Source organism: Aphelocoma coerulescens, chromosome 7 (genome assembly GCF_041296385.1).
Source record: "Aphelocoma coerulescens isolate FSJ_1873_10779 chromosome 7, UR_Acoe_1.0, whole genome shotgun sequence".
Taxonomy (NCBI): Eukaryota; Metazoa; Chordata; class Aves; order Passeriformes; family Corvidae; genus Aphelocoma; species Aphelocoma coerulescens.
Window position 1 is genome coordinate 21,406,134 of NC_091021.1, and position 16,888 is coordinate 21,423,021.

The 16,888-nt window shown below is 39.5% G+C and overlaps 1 protein-coding gene across 3 annotated transcripts in view; it reads left to right on the forward strand.

The window, feature by feature from the left end:
• The first annotated feature begins 8 nt into the window (after positions 1-8).
• COBLL1 (cordon-bleu WH2 repeat protein like 1) overlaps positions 9-16,888 on the forward strand; it is an 80,651-nt gene continuing 63,771 nt past the window's right edge. For 2 of the 3 annotated variants that reach the window (XM_069020792.1, XM_069020793.1), the window contains exon 1: positions 9-300. In XM_069020792.1, coding sequence (XP_068876893.1) covers positions 257-300 — 44 coding nt within the window. In that variant the 5' untranslated portion in view covers positions 9-256. Of the gene's footprint in view, positions 301-5,600; positions 5,653-6,822; positions 6,881-16,888 lie in introns of those variants that run through there. The other variant, XM_069020790.1, reaches the window with a different exon arrangement.

Consider the following 16,888-nt stretch of genomic DNA (forward strand, 5'->3'; position numbering starts at 1 on the left):
CCCCTCCGCCCAAGGTGTGGTTCCGGGAGCGGCAGGAGCCTGTCGCAGCCCGTGACCACGGCCGCCGCCCCGAGCAGACGCCTAGTGTCCCCGCTGCAAACAGCGGGGAATGCCCGGGCTCGGGGGTGAGGCGGCGCCGGGGGCTACCGAGCAGAGCCGCCCTCCTCAGCCCGCCCCGAGCAGGTGAGGCGGGGAGCCGAGGTTGTGCGGGCGGGTCCCCGGCTTGCGCCCGCCCTGCGCTCCCTTGGCCGCCGGCATGGACGGCGGCGCTCGGCCGGCGGCCGCCCTGCCACCCTCCGGGTAAGCACAGCTGAGGGCGCGGGCGGGAGCGCGGCCGCCCCCGGCTCCAGAGGAACAGCCGGCGGGAGCCCGGCCGTGCGCAGGGCTGGGTGGGGTGGGGTGAGGTGAGAGCGAGGGGGCAGCTCGGGTCGGGGAGGCCGGTGCCGCGCGCGTCCGGCTGTGAGGTGCGGCGCTTGGGAGGCAGCCAGCGGCGAGAGGCGGCTCCCCAGCGCCGGGGGCGCGGATGCTGCCTGTGCCCCTTCCCGGGGCTCCCGCGGCGGGGGCGAGGCGGAAGCCCCGGGCGGGACCCGGGCAGATGGAGCGGCGCGACCGTTAAACGGCAGCGGGAGCGGGGGAGCGGCGCCTCGAGGGCACCTCGGCCGCTCCTCCTGGCTGGGGCTGCGCGACCGGGCCGTCGGGCCGCCGGAGCCCTCCTTGGCGGTGCCCGACCGAGCAGCGGCTGCAGCGCCAGCCCCGCGCCGCGGGCACTCCCGCAGGGACGAGCCGCCCGCCGGCATCGCCGTCCCGCTGCCTCTGCCAGGCTGTGGCGCTGCCGGCGCGGGACCTGCTGGGTGCACGGCACTGCCGGGATCGGCGCCTCTGGGAAATCCCTGCAGGTCGACGCTTGCCAGTCGGAGCATCCTTAGGTGTGCGGAGTCAACTTCCAGCTCTCTGGGTGAGAGCGGTGGCGGTGTGGGACGACTGTGCCCTCCTCGGTGCTCTGGGAACTGCCGACGCTGGGGAAAACAAGCAGCACCTGTTGGCAGTAGTAAAAGGGCCGACTTGTTTCTTTTTACATGTTAGGGCCCTCTGTTTTTATTTTGCTTGTAGTATGTCAGAAAATACAACTTTATAGAATATGTTTTTTAAATCTTAAATAAAACTACCTCAGTTATAGATCAGTAGGAGGAGGATTTTTCCTTAACTAGTCAGGTACGTTTCAAGAAAATTAATTCACTCAGTGATTCCAGTAGGAACGAGAGTGAATAAAAATACTGGCAAGACTGCTGGAGTTATCTGTAAATAGAGTGGACAAAATACATGGTGGGTGTATTTTTTAACATGAACATTTTCATGAAGCTTCCATGCTGTTTACAAAAATGGATTACTTGGATTTCTGACCAAGTGCCTACAGTGTAAACAGGTGCAGATGATGGCAATTTACTGTAGTATTTGCAGCAATAATCAAATTAGTTTGAAGTCATGGCTGTATGGAAGACTCAAAAAGGGAGGGGTATTCACTTAAGGCCTTGTCACCGTTCCACATTTATATGTAACCATTAAGAAATGAACTTTACATTGTTAATCAATGTAGAAGGTATAATTAATGTATAGATAATTACTGCATTTTTGAGACTCTGGGTACGTAAGCACATTTGGAAGGACTGGGTGTAGGATAATAGTGCTTTATTCCAAGTTAGGAAGTGGCAGTTTTACTTGTGATCAGGAATTTCAAAACAAGCAAAAAGACACAATTAAAACTTTGGCTGTTCTGACAGTTCCTCTAGGCCCGTTGCCGGCCATAAAGCTGTTTCATGTAGTGAGTTTTGGCTGCTGCTTGATGTCTAAGTTCCCTTTATGTGTCTTCAAGCATCTGTCAGCATCCATTTCTCAGTTTTGAGAAACATGTAGCTAACAATAGTGCTCATTGCATTAGCTCTGCAGAGAGGTTTTCAGGCCCTTTATCGGCTGTTCACATATCATTTGGTACTTAGAAAATCAAGTTGCCATGACTTTCTTGCTACAGAAGTTCTTTATTGACAGTCTTAACTATTTCCTTAAGATGGTATAATTTGCTCACCAAGTCGCTGAATTTGAGGAAAAAAATGTGGATATACCAGACAACTCCCAGTCTTACTGAAAATAGTCCACAGATACATTTTTGAATAGTATGCAGTTACTGTGGTTCCCTCTCTGAGAGATAGGAAAATTTGTGCAATCTGGGAAGAATTTCAGTTGAAATAGCATTTTTCTTTAAATGTATTACAAAATGATGTAATATACTGCATTAACTTCTTCTTAACTTGTCTAGCCAGGTTGAAAGTATTGTTAATCTGCAGCTGAAAACTGTTTACCAGCCAGTGTGTTCTTAAATCACTGCTTGAAGTTCTGTGGAGTAATTGCTGGTAACTCTTAACAGCTGAGAAAGTTTGTTTATGCTGACTGCTAAGAAGGTAGTGTTTTGAATTTTCAAGCACTGATGTTTGTTAAGGCTTGGAACCCCTATATAACTTAATCACTCCTGGCTCTTTAATATAGAATTTTGTTATCAGATCTATGGAGACAAGCTTTGGGAAAGGATCCTGTCTTTTTTTTTTTTTTTTTTTTTAATGCAAGATTATGCTTTCCTATTGAAAAATTGTTTATTAAAATTGGTTGTGGATAATAATATTTGCCTGAATTTGGTGAGAAACATGCCCATATTATTCTCTCTGAACATTCAAGGTAAATAAGGAAAGATTTTTTTAAAAATGGCCTCTGCTGGATTTTTTTGTCGTTGTTGTTTATAATATGGTGAATAGAGAGTGTGCCCAGCAACTGGCTGGAATATTTTGGAATATGATGAATAGGAGGTGTGCCCAGTAACTGGCTGGCCATGACACATAGTTTCTTCCCCTAGCAGGAGAAACTTGGCTGGACCTACTTTGAAGGTGGTTTTATAGCTCATCTATCTTAGCCTGAATCTGAGCAGCACTCATGGCAGTGAGCTCCTGCCAGGCCAGTTGACAAAGTCTGCTCCTGTTCATCACAGAGCTGAATTTGCTTTATAAAGTGATAGGAAAATGTGTGATTTAATACTTACAAATAAAAAAAGAAGTGGCTGTAGTTGGTATTCTACCTTTTGAACACAATTTTCCTGCTGTTGCTGGGCAGCAATCCTGTACCCTGGAGTAGATACTTTTTTACATTACAAGTAGATGCCAGTAGTTGACACAGAATTTTACCATGAAGAACTGTATTATGGCTTAATATGCCATTAGAATATTGGAGCAAATGAGGATTTCGGTAGATGTAATATTGATATCTTTTGAAATACTAGAATTCGTGTTGAGATCCACCTTTAATTCAATTGTGGTGTTTCTGAGAATATTGCATTATTTAATTTGTTCCCTTAAATCATATTTAAAACTATGTGCTTGCATACAAAATATCAGCTTTTGACCTGCTTTACCCAAGCAAACCCCCTTTGTTTTTGTCATTTTCATTGTGTGTCTAACAAAAACATGCTTAGGAGATAGAGGTGGTTGTGTGGGGAAAGGGGCAGGGCCGAACAGCTTTGATTACCTTAGTGCCAGAAACACTTCTCTGTGTGTCTTCAGGCTCCCATTCACTGTTGCTTGGCCTAGTGGATGTATTTGAAAAATTTAAGGAGAGCAGGAGAGAAGTGTTTTTCACATCATTCCCAGGGCTGTCTCAGGAAGTGAGAGATGTTTTCAGAAAACCCAAGAAATTTACCTTTTCACTTGCATGTAACTGAGATTTTATCAAATCATTTCAATCACATTTCGGGTCTCTGGAGATATCAGCTGTGGCGCAGTGTTGGCAAATGTCTGGTGTCAAGCTTGGAATACTGATTTGAGCTCTCTTCCTTCTCTTTCAAGTGTTTGGTTGAGTCAGCTCACAACATAGCCACAGGTTTGTTCAAGTATAAATGAAAGTCCTTCCTGTTGCAGTGTGGGAAGGGACAGCAAGTAGCTTCAAACAAGCATTCTATGCCCAAGCCACAGCAGCAGAGTGGGGGTGGGGACTTGGGTATGCATCTGACTTTGCTCAGTTTGGTGAAATTTAAATAAGGATGAAACTACATTTTTCTTTTGCAATGAATTAGCTGTTGCCGTTTCTCTGTATATTGTATGCACATGTTTATCAATAAGTGCAAGACATTTTTTGCTTGTGCTACTAAGTGGTAGCACTGTCTAGGATCAGAGGTTAGGCCATTATGGGTCTAACAAGTAGTCCTTTCTCAGATGTGCTTCATTTCTTAGACCGAGGACTTCAAGATAGTACTTACATGTTCTTCTCACCCTAATGACACTGATGAAGAACAAGTAAATGAGCAATACCAAAATGGAAAGAATTTTTAGAATTTGGGAATGTAGAGCTTGCTGGATGTTTGAAGCAGGTAGTTAGCTCCTTTGTGGGTGGGTGCCCATCAGGAGCCACTTGAATGCTAATCATTCCAGAGGCCAGTTTGCCAGCTGAGTTCCAAATGTACACATAACTCTTCTTGGGGTGATTATGTTGTTTTTCTTAATGTATCTGCCTTAAGCAAGGCAACCTCAAATAGTGGAACGACACTGGTGCTGTTACCTGAATGTTGTATTTAAAAGCTGTTTACTCAAACTTTGTCAAGTCTGAAGTCATAGCTGGGTGCCTATGGAATAGTTACTGGTAATGTTCCCTGCTGGAGTGTGTTGCTGTGGGAATGAGATCAAAAAAACATTAGGGGGTGGAATGTGGATACTAGGGTGAAAAAACGTGTAGGAGGGTAATACACAAATAGAGATCAGCAGAATTATTTCCAAGCTTTGTCCAAGTGTGTTGGTATCCTGTGAAAAAGAAAAGTGGGAGCAAGATAGTGAGGTATCAAAAGCATTTGAGGGGAAAAGGTGCTTGAGACTGGAAGCTGGGTTTTGGTGTTATCTTAGGATCGGTTCTTTCGACTGTTACTGGATTTTTTTTTTTTTATGTACTTTAAGTGAGATCACAATGTTTATGTAAACCTGAAGATCACTGTTTTGAGTAGACACATCTGTGTTGGGTGGAAGAAGAAAAGAGTCCGTTGTAGGAGACCAAAACCCTAGATTCCAGAGGAAACTGAAGGTCTCTACGGAACTCCTGTCATGTGACAGATAGAGTAATTCACTAGGAATATTCAAGTCAGGAACAAAAAAAATGCCAGATCACTCCTGTAATCTGGCAACATTTAAATAGGTCTCCCTCCATAAAGTGCAGTGCTTGTTTCTGACAATCTTGACTGTAGCTTGGAAAAAAATTTCTCAGCATGCTGGTTTTTCTGGCCTGACTGCTGTTCTGAGCTGCCACTGTTGTAGTTTTGTGAGTACTGTGGAACAGCAGATGCCAGATTATCCAGCCAGCCCTTGGAGCTGTAACAAAGTTAGAATGCTCAACTAAATATTTATTCTTTTTTTGTAGAAATTGACAAGTCAGTATAATGAGTTGCTGTGTTAACGTAGGGAATACAAGGAATACCAGGTGTTCTCTTTTACGGCTGCTTGCAAGTTAAACCAGATCTGATTGTGTACTTTCTTTTCTTTTCACCTGGCTCTCACTTTCTTCCCCAGCAGCTGTCCTGCTACTCTAACTTCAGTTCACATAGCTGCCTGGAGTTTGAGAAAGTTGCTCTTCGCTGTGAGTATCACTGTGTACAGCTCTAGCACTCAGAGCTGACGTCAGGGCATTAGAGAATGACAAGAAGCCGAGATGTTGGCTCCTGGATTCCTGTAGAGTTCTGTGGCTGTGCCCAGCCTTAGCACAATGAAGAGGAAACTCTGACTGTGCAGTGTGCAACAATGGAGGGCTCAGAACCACCCCCGCTGTTCTGAGCTGTAGCAACGAATTGAAAACTTGACACTTCACCTGAATTCTCTCCTGAGTTAAGGTCCCACAGTTAAACATGCAGCTCTTTATGAAGTAAATTTAAACACTTACTAACTGGAGTTCCAGTAGATGTGTTCTGAGTTAAAATCCTCATGGGATAGGTGGATAAAACTGCTTTTTTTCATGGCTTAAGAAATGGGTTTTTTTAAATGCAGAAATGGAATACCATGGGAATTTTTGTAGAATTCAGGGTTCCTGGATTTGTTTTTATTTGCTAGGAGGTTATCCAGTTCAGAAGGAGCATGTGCTTTGTTTGGTTGTTGTAAATGATCAGAGTGCCATAGGTGGTTAAAGGATGAGTCCCTAATCTATCTATGAAATGTTTCCCTTGGGAACTTGTATTAATGTCAACTCTGCTGCTTGTGTATGGTTATCAGGATTACTATTCTCAGTTAAAGAAAATAAAGCATGTGAGTATTTTTAGCTGTGCTTAATCTTTCTTCTGTGAGAAAGCACTGGTTTTGTCACAAGCTTTAGCTCTAAAGAGGTTCTCATTGAAGAAATAGTACAGCTTGGAAGCTTTCTTAGCTGTGTTTTAAAAATACTTTCTGCACGTTTATTTGATTTTCATTTCTCTGCTGGAAATAGAGCTACTTGGTTTGGAATCTTATTTAATAATAGACAAACAAACCTCTTTTTCCCAAACAATGCAAACAGTTGCTCTGTTAAATAAGAAATGTTGTGAGCTTTTATTTTCCTCCAACAGAAAGAGTCAAAAAACCTCCAACAAGGAGAACACCATCCTATCTTAAAAGAACATCATTAGAAATATGCATATTTTTCTTTGAAATCAAATCAATTTTCAATCTAATATTCCTGAGTTATTGATATATTGATTTAACAATTTTTTTTTTTATGGGCCTTGGTTTTCTGTTGAGAATTAATTTTCCCTTTTGATAATTCACCTTACTTTAATGTCAGACCTTCAGATGGATTTTTTTCTGAAGACTGAAGCTCTTCTATACACGGGGCTTGACAGGTAACTTCTAAATGTTTTGCAGTGGGAAGAGCATAAGCATTTTCAGCTCTCCCCTTAATACAGACTTCCCATTGACAAAGTTTTCTGGAGGAACTGCTTCTTCTATTTTTTTCACAAAATGAATTACAAATTTTTTTTTCATTCAGTTTGACTGTTCCATGTTTTGTTTGGGTTTTTTGTCCGTCTGTGTCCCCTCCCTGGTGTTCCCCATCCCCCATTTGATGTGCTGGGATCTTTGCTGAATTAAGTGAGTTAAATAAGAATGTTCAAGGAAATGGGACCTTCAGTAGAGTAGCAATGGAAGCTTTGTGTTACTATTATCCCAAAACCTTTTATATGTACGTATTAAAGTAATTTGAAGAGCATTAGGAAAGAATATGGCGTGTTGAGTTTGGTTTTTTGTCATTCACTAGTTTGCCATTTGTTTAAGTATCATTGTATTGCTCTTGACTTTTGTAAAACCTACATCAGTCCTTCTGTACTGTCAAACTAGGCTGACAAAACAACTGAGCGTAATATTGCAAGTATAGGATAATCTACTGGGCTGGCTACTGTTTAACTGTTCTTGTGACAGTGATGTTGAAAACACTTTTTATGAGGAATAATGCTTTGTCTCTGATCTAGTAAAAAAAAAGGAGCCAAAATATCTGTTAGTAACAAAGTTGAAAAAACAAATGTTTACAACTTGTCATGCTGCGTTGTAACCCTTTGAGGCAATGATGAAGTATTTCTTTCCTTACTAGCAGCTATGGACTTAAACATTCTGTCTTATTAAAAATTAATGTTGTGCAGAATCAGAAATGTAACCATTCTGGCTTTGAGAACATAGAAATTATTTGCCTGGATGGATGGGTTTTTTACTTCTTTAGTTAGTAAGATAAACAAGCTGTGTGTTAGTTGATGACAACAGTGTAATAGGTGGAATTTCCAGAGGTGGAATTTCTGATGATTTTCAGGCATCGTTGTAAAATCAGAAATTCAACCTATGCAAAAAAATTGGGCTTTAATTTTTAAATTTTTCTAAAAAAATTTTTAAATTCAGAATCTTTAACTCCACATAGATCAGGTACCGTTATATGTTGAAAGTTGTTCCTAGGTTTCCCAACTTTAATTTCTGAAGAGTTACTGCTTTTTCCGTTTACCCTCCGAAGTCTCCAGACACAAACCCTTCTGTATCCTCTGCTGGTCTCTGATTCATGGTCTCATACTTCCACTTGCCTGCAATTTTGATCCTCTCCTTCCACCCACATTACAAATCAGCCTCACTAATTCCATCCTTGGCACCCTCCTTAAGCTATATTTTACTTCATTCAGTTTTTAAAGTACTCACTGCTTGGAGAAAGTTCCTTTTTGCTAAATCTTCAATAAGTTTGTAATTCTACAGCTACTAGTAAAGAAAGATGTACTTAATTTTTCTTGAAAGGGTAAGAACTCAACAAGTTGAGTGGATCTTTTAGGATTCTGGCTTTGTGCATTCTTTTAAATCTTCGGATTTAAAAGGAGCTTGGTCTTTCCATATGTTTGTTGTTTCGTTGGGTTTTTTTTTTCTTTTTTTCCCCCTATTCCCATTCTGCCTTTATCTAATTCCTCTTCCCTGACTTCACTCTGAAAATATAAATTCTTCTTTTTGTAAATGTGCTTTTGTGTTTAAGTATTGTGTATTCTGTTTTACCTAGCTCAGTGCATCTTATTCCCTTGTACTTACATGGGCATGGAGAATATTTTCACTACACTGTTGAAGGGGAGAAGGGTTTCCCAGGCCCGTTTATGTGGCACTTTGAAGTGAAGTCATTGACTGTCTTTGCAGTTTCTGATCTCATCTGCTTGCTTATTTATGGTTGGACATTGCAGGACTGCCTTGGACATTGCAGGACTTGAAGCTGAGGTCTTAAGGCAGGCAGTGATAGCTAGAGATATAAAGTAGGATGGTTTTTTTTCTTTATTCAAGTAAGTTAAGAGTTTACCTATGACTTTGTTGGGCCAGTAGTAGTAATTTTATTCATGTATTATATGCTGTCCTTTCTCAGAATTTGATATATGTATATATAATTTCACATCTGCATGATAGGTTATCAGGACATTTGTAGTAGAAATGAATGGGTCAGATGTGTCTTTACTCCTTCAGCTTCTTAATGCTTCTCTCTTGTTTCCTGGTGGTTGATTGGGGTTTTTTTGGGAGTAGGGAGAGGGCTCTGGTTTTCTTCCAGGTGATATGTGCAGGGATCAGAGGATTTTGGAATCTAGATAATTTTTGTGGTTTATTTTGATGGTTCTTTTGCAGCACAGGGCACAAAATCCCCCCTTGCACGTGTTGTTGAGATATTCTCAATATATCATGCAATGCTTCTTCACTTTCATAGAAAAGCAAGGTGAAAATGTAGAAGATGAGGAAAACCAAAGCATTTTATAAGCACTTCTTCAGAGCTGGTTGTCAATAGTGAGGGTATAAGAGAGAATCTGAGGAGGCTTATTTTGGAAAAGTAATAAGGACCTGACATCACTGTCTGAACTGTTGGAATCTGTCTTATTTCTAAGCATCTTTCTTTGGCTGTTCTCATATTTCCACTGCCCAAACATTCTTACAAACTTTCCAGTCTTCCTCCCAAAATACACTGCTGTAATGCATCTTTATCCATAAATCTTAAGTTAATAAAGGAGGAGAGAAACACAATGAATTGTAAATGTTAAATTTACAATTAAACCTTGAAAGTATATAATGATTTATTTTAGAAAAAGAAAATGGGGATTTGATACTATGATCATTTTAGAAATACTCAAATCAATCAGTTCTTTTTTTTTTCTGATGATGTTCTTTAAGATACTGTTTATAGGCTCCAATTGTTAGGTTTTCTTCCTGCTTTTACTTACCCCAACATTTTCCTGGATTTTGTAGTTATAATATGTAAAGCCTGCTAGCTAACAGGTTTACAGGAATTTTTTTTTTTTGAGGACTGCTTGCCAGTATTTAATCCAGAATAAGATTTTATGTTAAAATTGAGACTGTTTGGAAATAATGGCACATAACATAAATGCTGAGATTTTATCCTATACTATGTCAAGCAGTATTTCATATGTGTTGAGTGTAGATGGAGTCTTTGAAATTATTTGGTACCCTGACTGAGTGGTCTTGTGGAAAGATCTCTGTAGTGTTGGTCACCACTCTGCCCCTCTGCATAAGAGACAGCTGTCCTGCATTCTGTCTCCACTAAAGAAGAGCAGCTGGATATTCCTTCACATTTCCTGAATGAAATCTGTGTATTCTCTGATAGGCTGATGCTGCCTCTTCCTGCTCACGGTGTGGAGTTGGATGGTAGGAAATGACGTGTCCGGTGAATTGTTTATTTTGTAAAAATGTTTGTCAGAGCCACTTGGAAGATCTTTAACAACTTAAGGTAGAAATGCCCTTGCAAAATTCTACCCTGGTTCATTGAGAAGTGTGCAATTAATTTGCCAATAATGTACTCTCAGAAAGGAAAAATAGTTGAGTATGTAAAGAGTTCTTCTGTTACAGGAAAACAAAAGCTCCAAGTTTAGAAGTATTTTATAATGTTTTAACTTTCATTTTAAAATAATTTTAAAAGCCTAATGAGATCTGGAAAACTCTGTCTATACTTACGGGCCTTTCCCACATCCTGTCACATCATATTTCACATCTCAGTCATACACTGACTGTTTCCTTGAGTGAGTTTGTGGTATCATGTGAATATATGCTCAACATGGTCAAAAGATCTCCTGTCTTGTCTGCAAAAGACCACGTGATCCTTTATCAAAGACAAAAGGGCACAGCTAAACATGGCATAGCATTAGTTGCAATTGTAAACAGTCATTTAACTCAACTCATTAAAAAACTTTTGGATTCTGATGATAAAATGAGATCCATCAAAAAATGGGAGTCACATTTTCAAACTGTCGTAGTTGTGCCAGTATTGTGTACCAGTATTGTGTACCATTGTGTTTACCAGTGACTTTGATTAACAAATATTTTCATTTAAATATTTAAGTGACAGTGAGAAAGAAGTGACTTTATGAGAAAGTCTGATTCTTTCAAAGATCTGACACTGGACATGGATTCAGATTCTTCCTCTTCCCCCCATTTTTTTTTTTGTTTATTTGGGTTTTGATAGTCATTGAGTAATTAACAGAGGTTGCATACCTCTCTCCCTCCCTTAGGGACTCTCTAGGTAGAAGGAAGTTTGTGTTGCTTGTTCTAAATTGAGTAGGTTTGCTGCCGCTGTTGAGGTGGTGGATTCAGGTTGTTGCAACTTCATGTCCTCTTCTTCAGTGAGAAGAAGCCTCTTCTTCAGTGAGAAGAGATAGGTTACTGGTAATCAAATCATGGAAATCTGGGGTAGTTCCTTTTTATGTTTTTAATGTTAGATAAGGCTTTTCTTTGTCTGTATTCATCTTAGGATATTGTAGTTTGGGATGTTTTTGAAGTGTCAGCTTTCAATATTTGTATCCAAAGAGAGCCTTTCTGCTTTAAGCTAACAGCATTATGCTAGTGACTTTATATCCATGTAATAAAAATTTAAAATATTCTGATAATTGTCATTTTATGTGTGTCAAAAAAACAATGGGATGGCCATTAGCCACAATTTCAGTCTCTTCTCTGATATGAAGCCAGAGTTCTTTCCAGGGATTTCCTCCTTTGGGAGGCATTCAAAACCCAACCTGTACTTACTGGGAGAGAGAAAATGTGGTACTTGGGGGAGGTCGATGCACTTTAAGTAACTGACACTTAGAGTTTTACTCTACAGAGTGAGGGTGAACTTTTGAAAAGTTCACAGATTTGCAACTGAGTTTTAGTGCTCCCTTGTTTATGTCTTGTTCTGCTTCTATGATTTGTATAGATAGCTGCTCATGAACTTTTTATCCACATTGACTGCTCTGGTTTCCCACTTCTTAACTTCAGTTTACATTCTGTAAAGTACTGATCTGCTGCAGTTAAGTGTGGGGAAATCATGACAAATTTTGGAGATTTTAGCAAATAAACTCTTTGCAACTTGCCCCAGACCTAGCTCCTGCCACTAAGGACACTCTGGTCAAGGTGGTATTCTGATCTGTATCCTTATCCCTTTGGCTTCTTTTACTGTATGGTGTTGGCAGTAATTTTGCCTGTTCTTTGCCCCTACCACAGGCTGTTTTCTGACCAGACAAATCCAAGGTTCTCTGTTGCTCTTGAATCAGTGTCATTAACTTCTAAATAAGAAGTTTGCCCTGTATTGGTATTAGTAATTGTCTTTTTGTTTCCACTGAGATTGTGCTGACACGCAGCTTACCACTTTCTTGAGGATGAATGGATAAAAAATGTGGATGTGTTACAGATGTAGCTAGCAAAAGTTTCCTCATTTTATAAGTTTTAGTGGTTTAATGTATTCAGTAAGCAAGAATTTCTTCTAACACTTTAGAACAAATAAAGTGGTTAAGAGTTAAGCACTCTTGATCTTTCTATTTCTAAAGTGTGACAACATGTGAATGGCATGTTCATGAGTTACTGCATGGTTACAGAGTATCAGCATGTAAATCATTCAAAATGCTATTTGGCTGGTTACTTTCATGGGCAAGAATGTGGAAAGTACTGCATTTCTGACAGGATTCTGACTGTTGTGATAACACAGGATCCAGAATTAATAAGTAATCTGTGTTATGTCTGATCAAATGTTTTAGACATATATTCTTTTAGGCATTTTACAGAGGTTTGGTGTTATATTCAGGGAAAACTTCTAAATCCAGGAAGAACTTAAGAGATGGTTTCAGATATCAGGAATTTGTGTGTTTTACAGGCTTTAGGAGATCTGGCAGCTTAGATATTTTTGTCCTTTCCTTTGGAATCCAGTAAGTAAGAAAACCCTTTTTGTCTGAATTTTCTTGGGTGGTTTTTTACATGACTTCTTGGGTGGGAGAAGTGTGTTACTTTATTTGGTTAACGTTTATAAACTTAAGCCACATTGTGCCAAAACTCACAGTAAACATCTATGTACTCTGTAGATCAGGTAGGTGGTACCATGTAAGAATGTTCATAAGGAAAGAACCAGGAAGATAAAATGCTGCTATGTTGAAGGGTGCTGTTTCTTATAATGACAAGGCACTCAGTTATGGGGACTCTGATAAATAAAGCATGTAGACAAAGTGCCCAGCTGTACTGTAAGATGAAAACAGGATGTTGGTTGTATTGCTGCAGGACTGCTGTATAAATCAAAGGATATGCTGTTATTGCTGTTTAAGGAAGCTGTACTCCCTTAGAGTAGTTCTGTATATAAAAGAATGGTAATTGCTGTGCTTATCAAGGACTGGCAGTTCTCCTTTTCCAATTGTGACCTGGTGAATCCACCTCTATCTTACGACTTAAAGCCTTGCCAGTTATTTTAATCCCCTATTCAATAGGACAAACAGAATGGGGTTATTTTTATCTGTTTATTATTGCTTAGAACAACCCCTTTGCTATACTTAAGTCAAAGGTGATTTTACTGAAGAGGATGTGAAATATTTCCCCAGTGCCTGTTAAACCCTGCTGGTTCAAGCTGTATCCAGTCAGTTGTGGCATCTGGAAATGGCCACTTGGCTTTCTCCCCGTGCCGGTGTCCTTGCTGGGTTTTTTTGCATTCACTTATAGCTTCTTTAAATATTTGTTTGATAGCCTAAGCCATTTTTGGTTTGTTCTCATACTCTATTTTAAAGGACTTCTTTGCCCTGTTTGTAATGTTCTACTGTTTCTTAATGCCAACTAGAATGCTGTTGCCTTTGTTTTTAAAATTAATTTAATAGTTTTTATGCTTCTAAGCACTACATCCACATATACTTTCTCTCCTCAAGAAGAAGGTTTGCCAAAATACTTTCCTTCTTTTGATTTCCACCAGTTTATTTTTGTCTTCAGGGGCATCATAGAATTACTTGGCTTGGAACCAACCTTTGAAGATCTTCTAGGGCAACCCCCATGGCAGATCTGTAGGGCACTGTAGGATGGCCTAGATCATTATTTAGGAAATATAAGTAAGTTTTTCTCAGACAGAATTAGCTGAATCTGGAACAACAGTAAGTACCTGGATAAAGGCTGAATTGGTATTCCTGAGATACACTTATGTCCTTATAGAAATTTTTTTGGAAAAGTCCTCAAAGCTGGAACTATTTTGGTAGAGTGATTTTAGCATAACAGTTTGCACTGATTAGTAGAGTGTTGTCATCCTCTTAGCATTTGCACTCAAGTGCAGAGTTAGCCTCCCTGCAGTAAGAATCCTGACCATGAATCAGATGGGGAACCATGCTGCTGATGGAAGCAGAGGAACAAAGAAAGAAAGGGAAAAGGCAGCAATGGTGAGTCAGTTGTGCAGTACTGTAAGGGAAAGCAGATATAATTCGTTCCTGAAAAAATCTTCACATGGCACAAACTTAATATAGTTTTAGTATCAATTATGTTTTATACTGAAACATAAATTCATCTTTCAAATGCATAGTTTTCATGAAGTCTGATACTCGTAGTGACTACTCCATTGTTTGCCATCACTTACCTACATTTAACTGAAGTTCTATGAGGGAAGGATGTTGCAGGAACTTTGCAGGCTTATGTAGGCAGCTGTGTTTAGGCTCTCAAGGTACCTATTGGTTTCTCCTTTTCATAATTTATGATTCCTTATGGTACCCTTTTTCAGTATTTTTTAATTAAACATGTTGATAAAGTAACTTTATATTTAAAACTAGGATTTGATTGTATTCCAATAACAAGTAATGGATGTGTTCTTGAAGAAGTAAGGCCTTTCTAATCTACTTCTTTCTGCTTTTTCAGAGTGGTGGGATAGAAGGAAGAAGGCTCAAACTCTTGAAAATGTTTCATTTCGTTACTAAGTAGTTGTAGGAACTAATCAGGCGTGAAGTCTTTTTTTGAAACACAAGGAGTTTCTGTAGTACAGATCAAGTTATATTGGATGTACTTGGGAGGATACCATATTACATATAGAGATAAAATTCTGGGAAGGGGAACCTTTTCTGGGGCCAGAAACTTAGTTTTTGAAAACATATTTGTCAGTTATCAGATGTCCTAGTGTCTGTAGTGGTGGTTTATTAAATCAGGATAAGGATTTAGGGTTGAACAGTGATTTTGGAAAATGCACATAATATCTAAGTAGTCATGGTCTCTGGTTATTAAAGATAAATTTTAAATTCTAGCTGTTCATATAAATGCATAGTTCTATAACAGGCCAGAAGCATGGTTATCAGGAGACATGCTGTGGAATTACCCTAGTGTGACCTTGTAACTGATGGATTTGGAAAGCATTAAGCATTATTTGAACTGGTTCAGTACTCTGAAGGCCTCTTAATTGTACTGCTAGTATTCTTTTTCGTGAAACTTCTAATGAAGGGGGATGTATTCTGGAGTGCTTGTCTCAGTTACGCACTCACACAGGCGGTTCTCACTGTGCACTTGCATTGTACCTTAAAATAATTGTGATTTGCTTGCTTGTTTGGTTTGTTTTTAATTTTGAGCAAGTGCTACAACTTTTCATCCACAAAGCAAATAGCTGCTGCTTTTGATTAGTAACTCAAACCTTGGCAAGTACGTAAATTCCTCAGCAGGGCACTGGTTTTGAAGAGCTACTTATGTTCCAGGGAGAAAACTTTTGAACAGATTGTTTTAGAACATGTGATTTTTATTTTTTTTTAAACTTTTTTTCCTGCTTCTGTACTACATTATCTGCACTGATTTACTCCTTTCCTCCAGGAAACACATTTGCATTAAAGATCCGGTCTTCTGTTTATTTAGTTCCTGCTGCTTATTGCTTCCATGGGGTCCTCTTTGACCTTACAATTAACAGAAAAATAACTGATATCCTGGGAATTAAATCAAGAAGAAATTAAGTACAAGGAGCCGATAAATTCTGATGGATACTTTCACTGACCAAACTTCTGTTTTGTCATGCTAAGATCGTCAGAAGTAAAAATAAATAAAAAGATTTAAAAAACCTATAAGGAGCGTGTTTTTCATAGAACCTCTGATGCTTCACTTGAGGCTTTAAACTGCAAGAGTGAGGGATATCACCAGTTCCTATTGTTAAATGTTGGCTTTGTCATCAGAAAAATGTCAGTATTTTCTGGAACATACTCTAACCTGACCTGAATCAATTTTTATTGTTCTGAGCTGTTTTGACCAACTAACTTTTCGGTAGAACAGTAGCATTGCACCATAACGTTTCATAGTCTCAGCTGATACACCCCAACTTCTATTTTAATTTGTTCAGCTGATTAAGGACTCCTGCTGCAATTAGTGCAATACTGAAATAATAGTAAGTATAAGAGATCATTCAGTTTGCTTTTAAGCTTAATTATATGCAGCAGATCCAGTGAAATAACAGTGAGAGCTCTGCTTTGTTGGTTTATTTAAATTGTATTGTTATTATAATTTTGTTGGAAATAAACAAGACTGGTGAGAGATAAAACTGCCATATCAAAGAATTGAAAGGATTGACCACAATGTTGTCTGCTTAATGTCATTTTAAATGTCTAGGCTTGCTAATTTAGTCTGATTTGAATGTAACAGTGTAATGTTTGGAGACACAGGATGCCAAGAAAGGAAGCAGATGATTTACATCCCTTAAGCTTCCATGAGTGGGAGTTTCAGATTTGAGTTTGGCAATAAAATATTGAGATTTTTCAGAAAGAGCTACATGATAAAAGAAGGTGGGGTACCAAGGCCTGCAACTGGTTGCTTTGGCAACTAAGCTTGTATGTACCTTTGCCAAAATGGAAGGGATGATTACTTTAATATTTTTATAATTTAAAAAAATTAAAAGAATATGATCGGGGTGGGCAACCTGAAAAGGCAGTTTCATCCCTCCACTGGAGGAGGTAAGAACCTGGCATTGTTAAGTTTATGGCTGGACTTGATGATCTTAAGGGTCTTCTCCAAATCATTCTATGTTTCTGTTGTTTCCTTCACCCAGTCACTTAGCTGCATCACTTAACATGAATTGTGAGAAAGTTATGGGGTCATGTAATTGTAAAAAGATAGAGAAATGA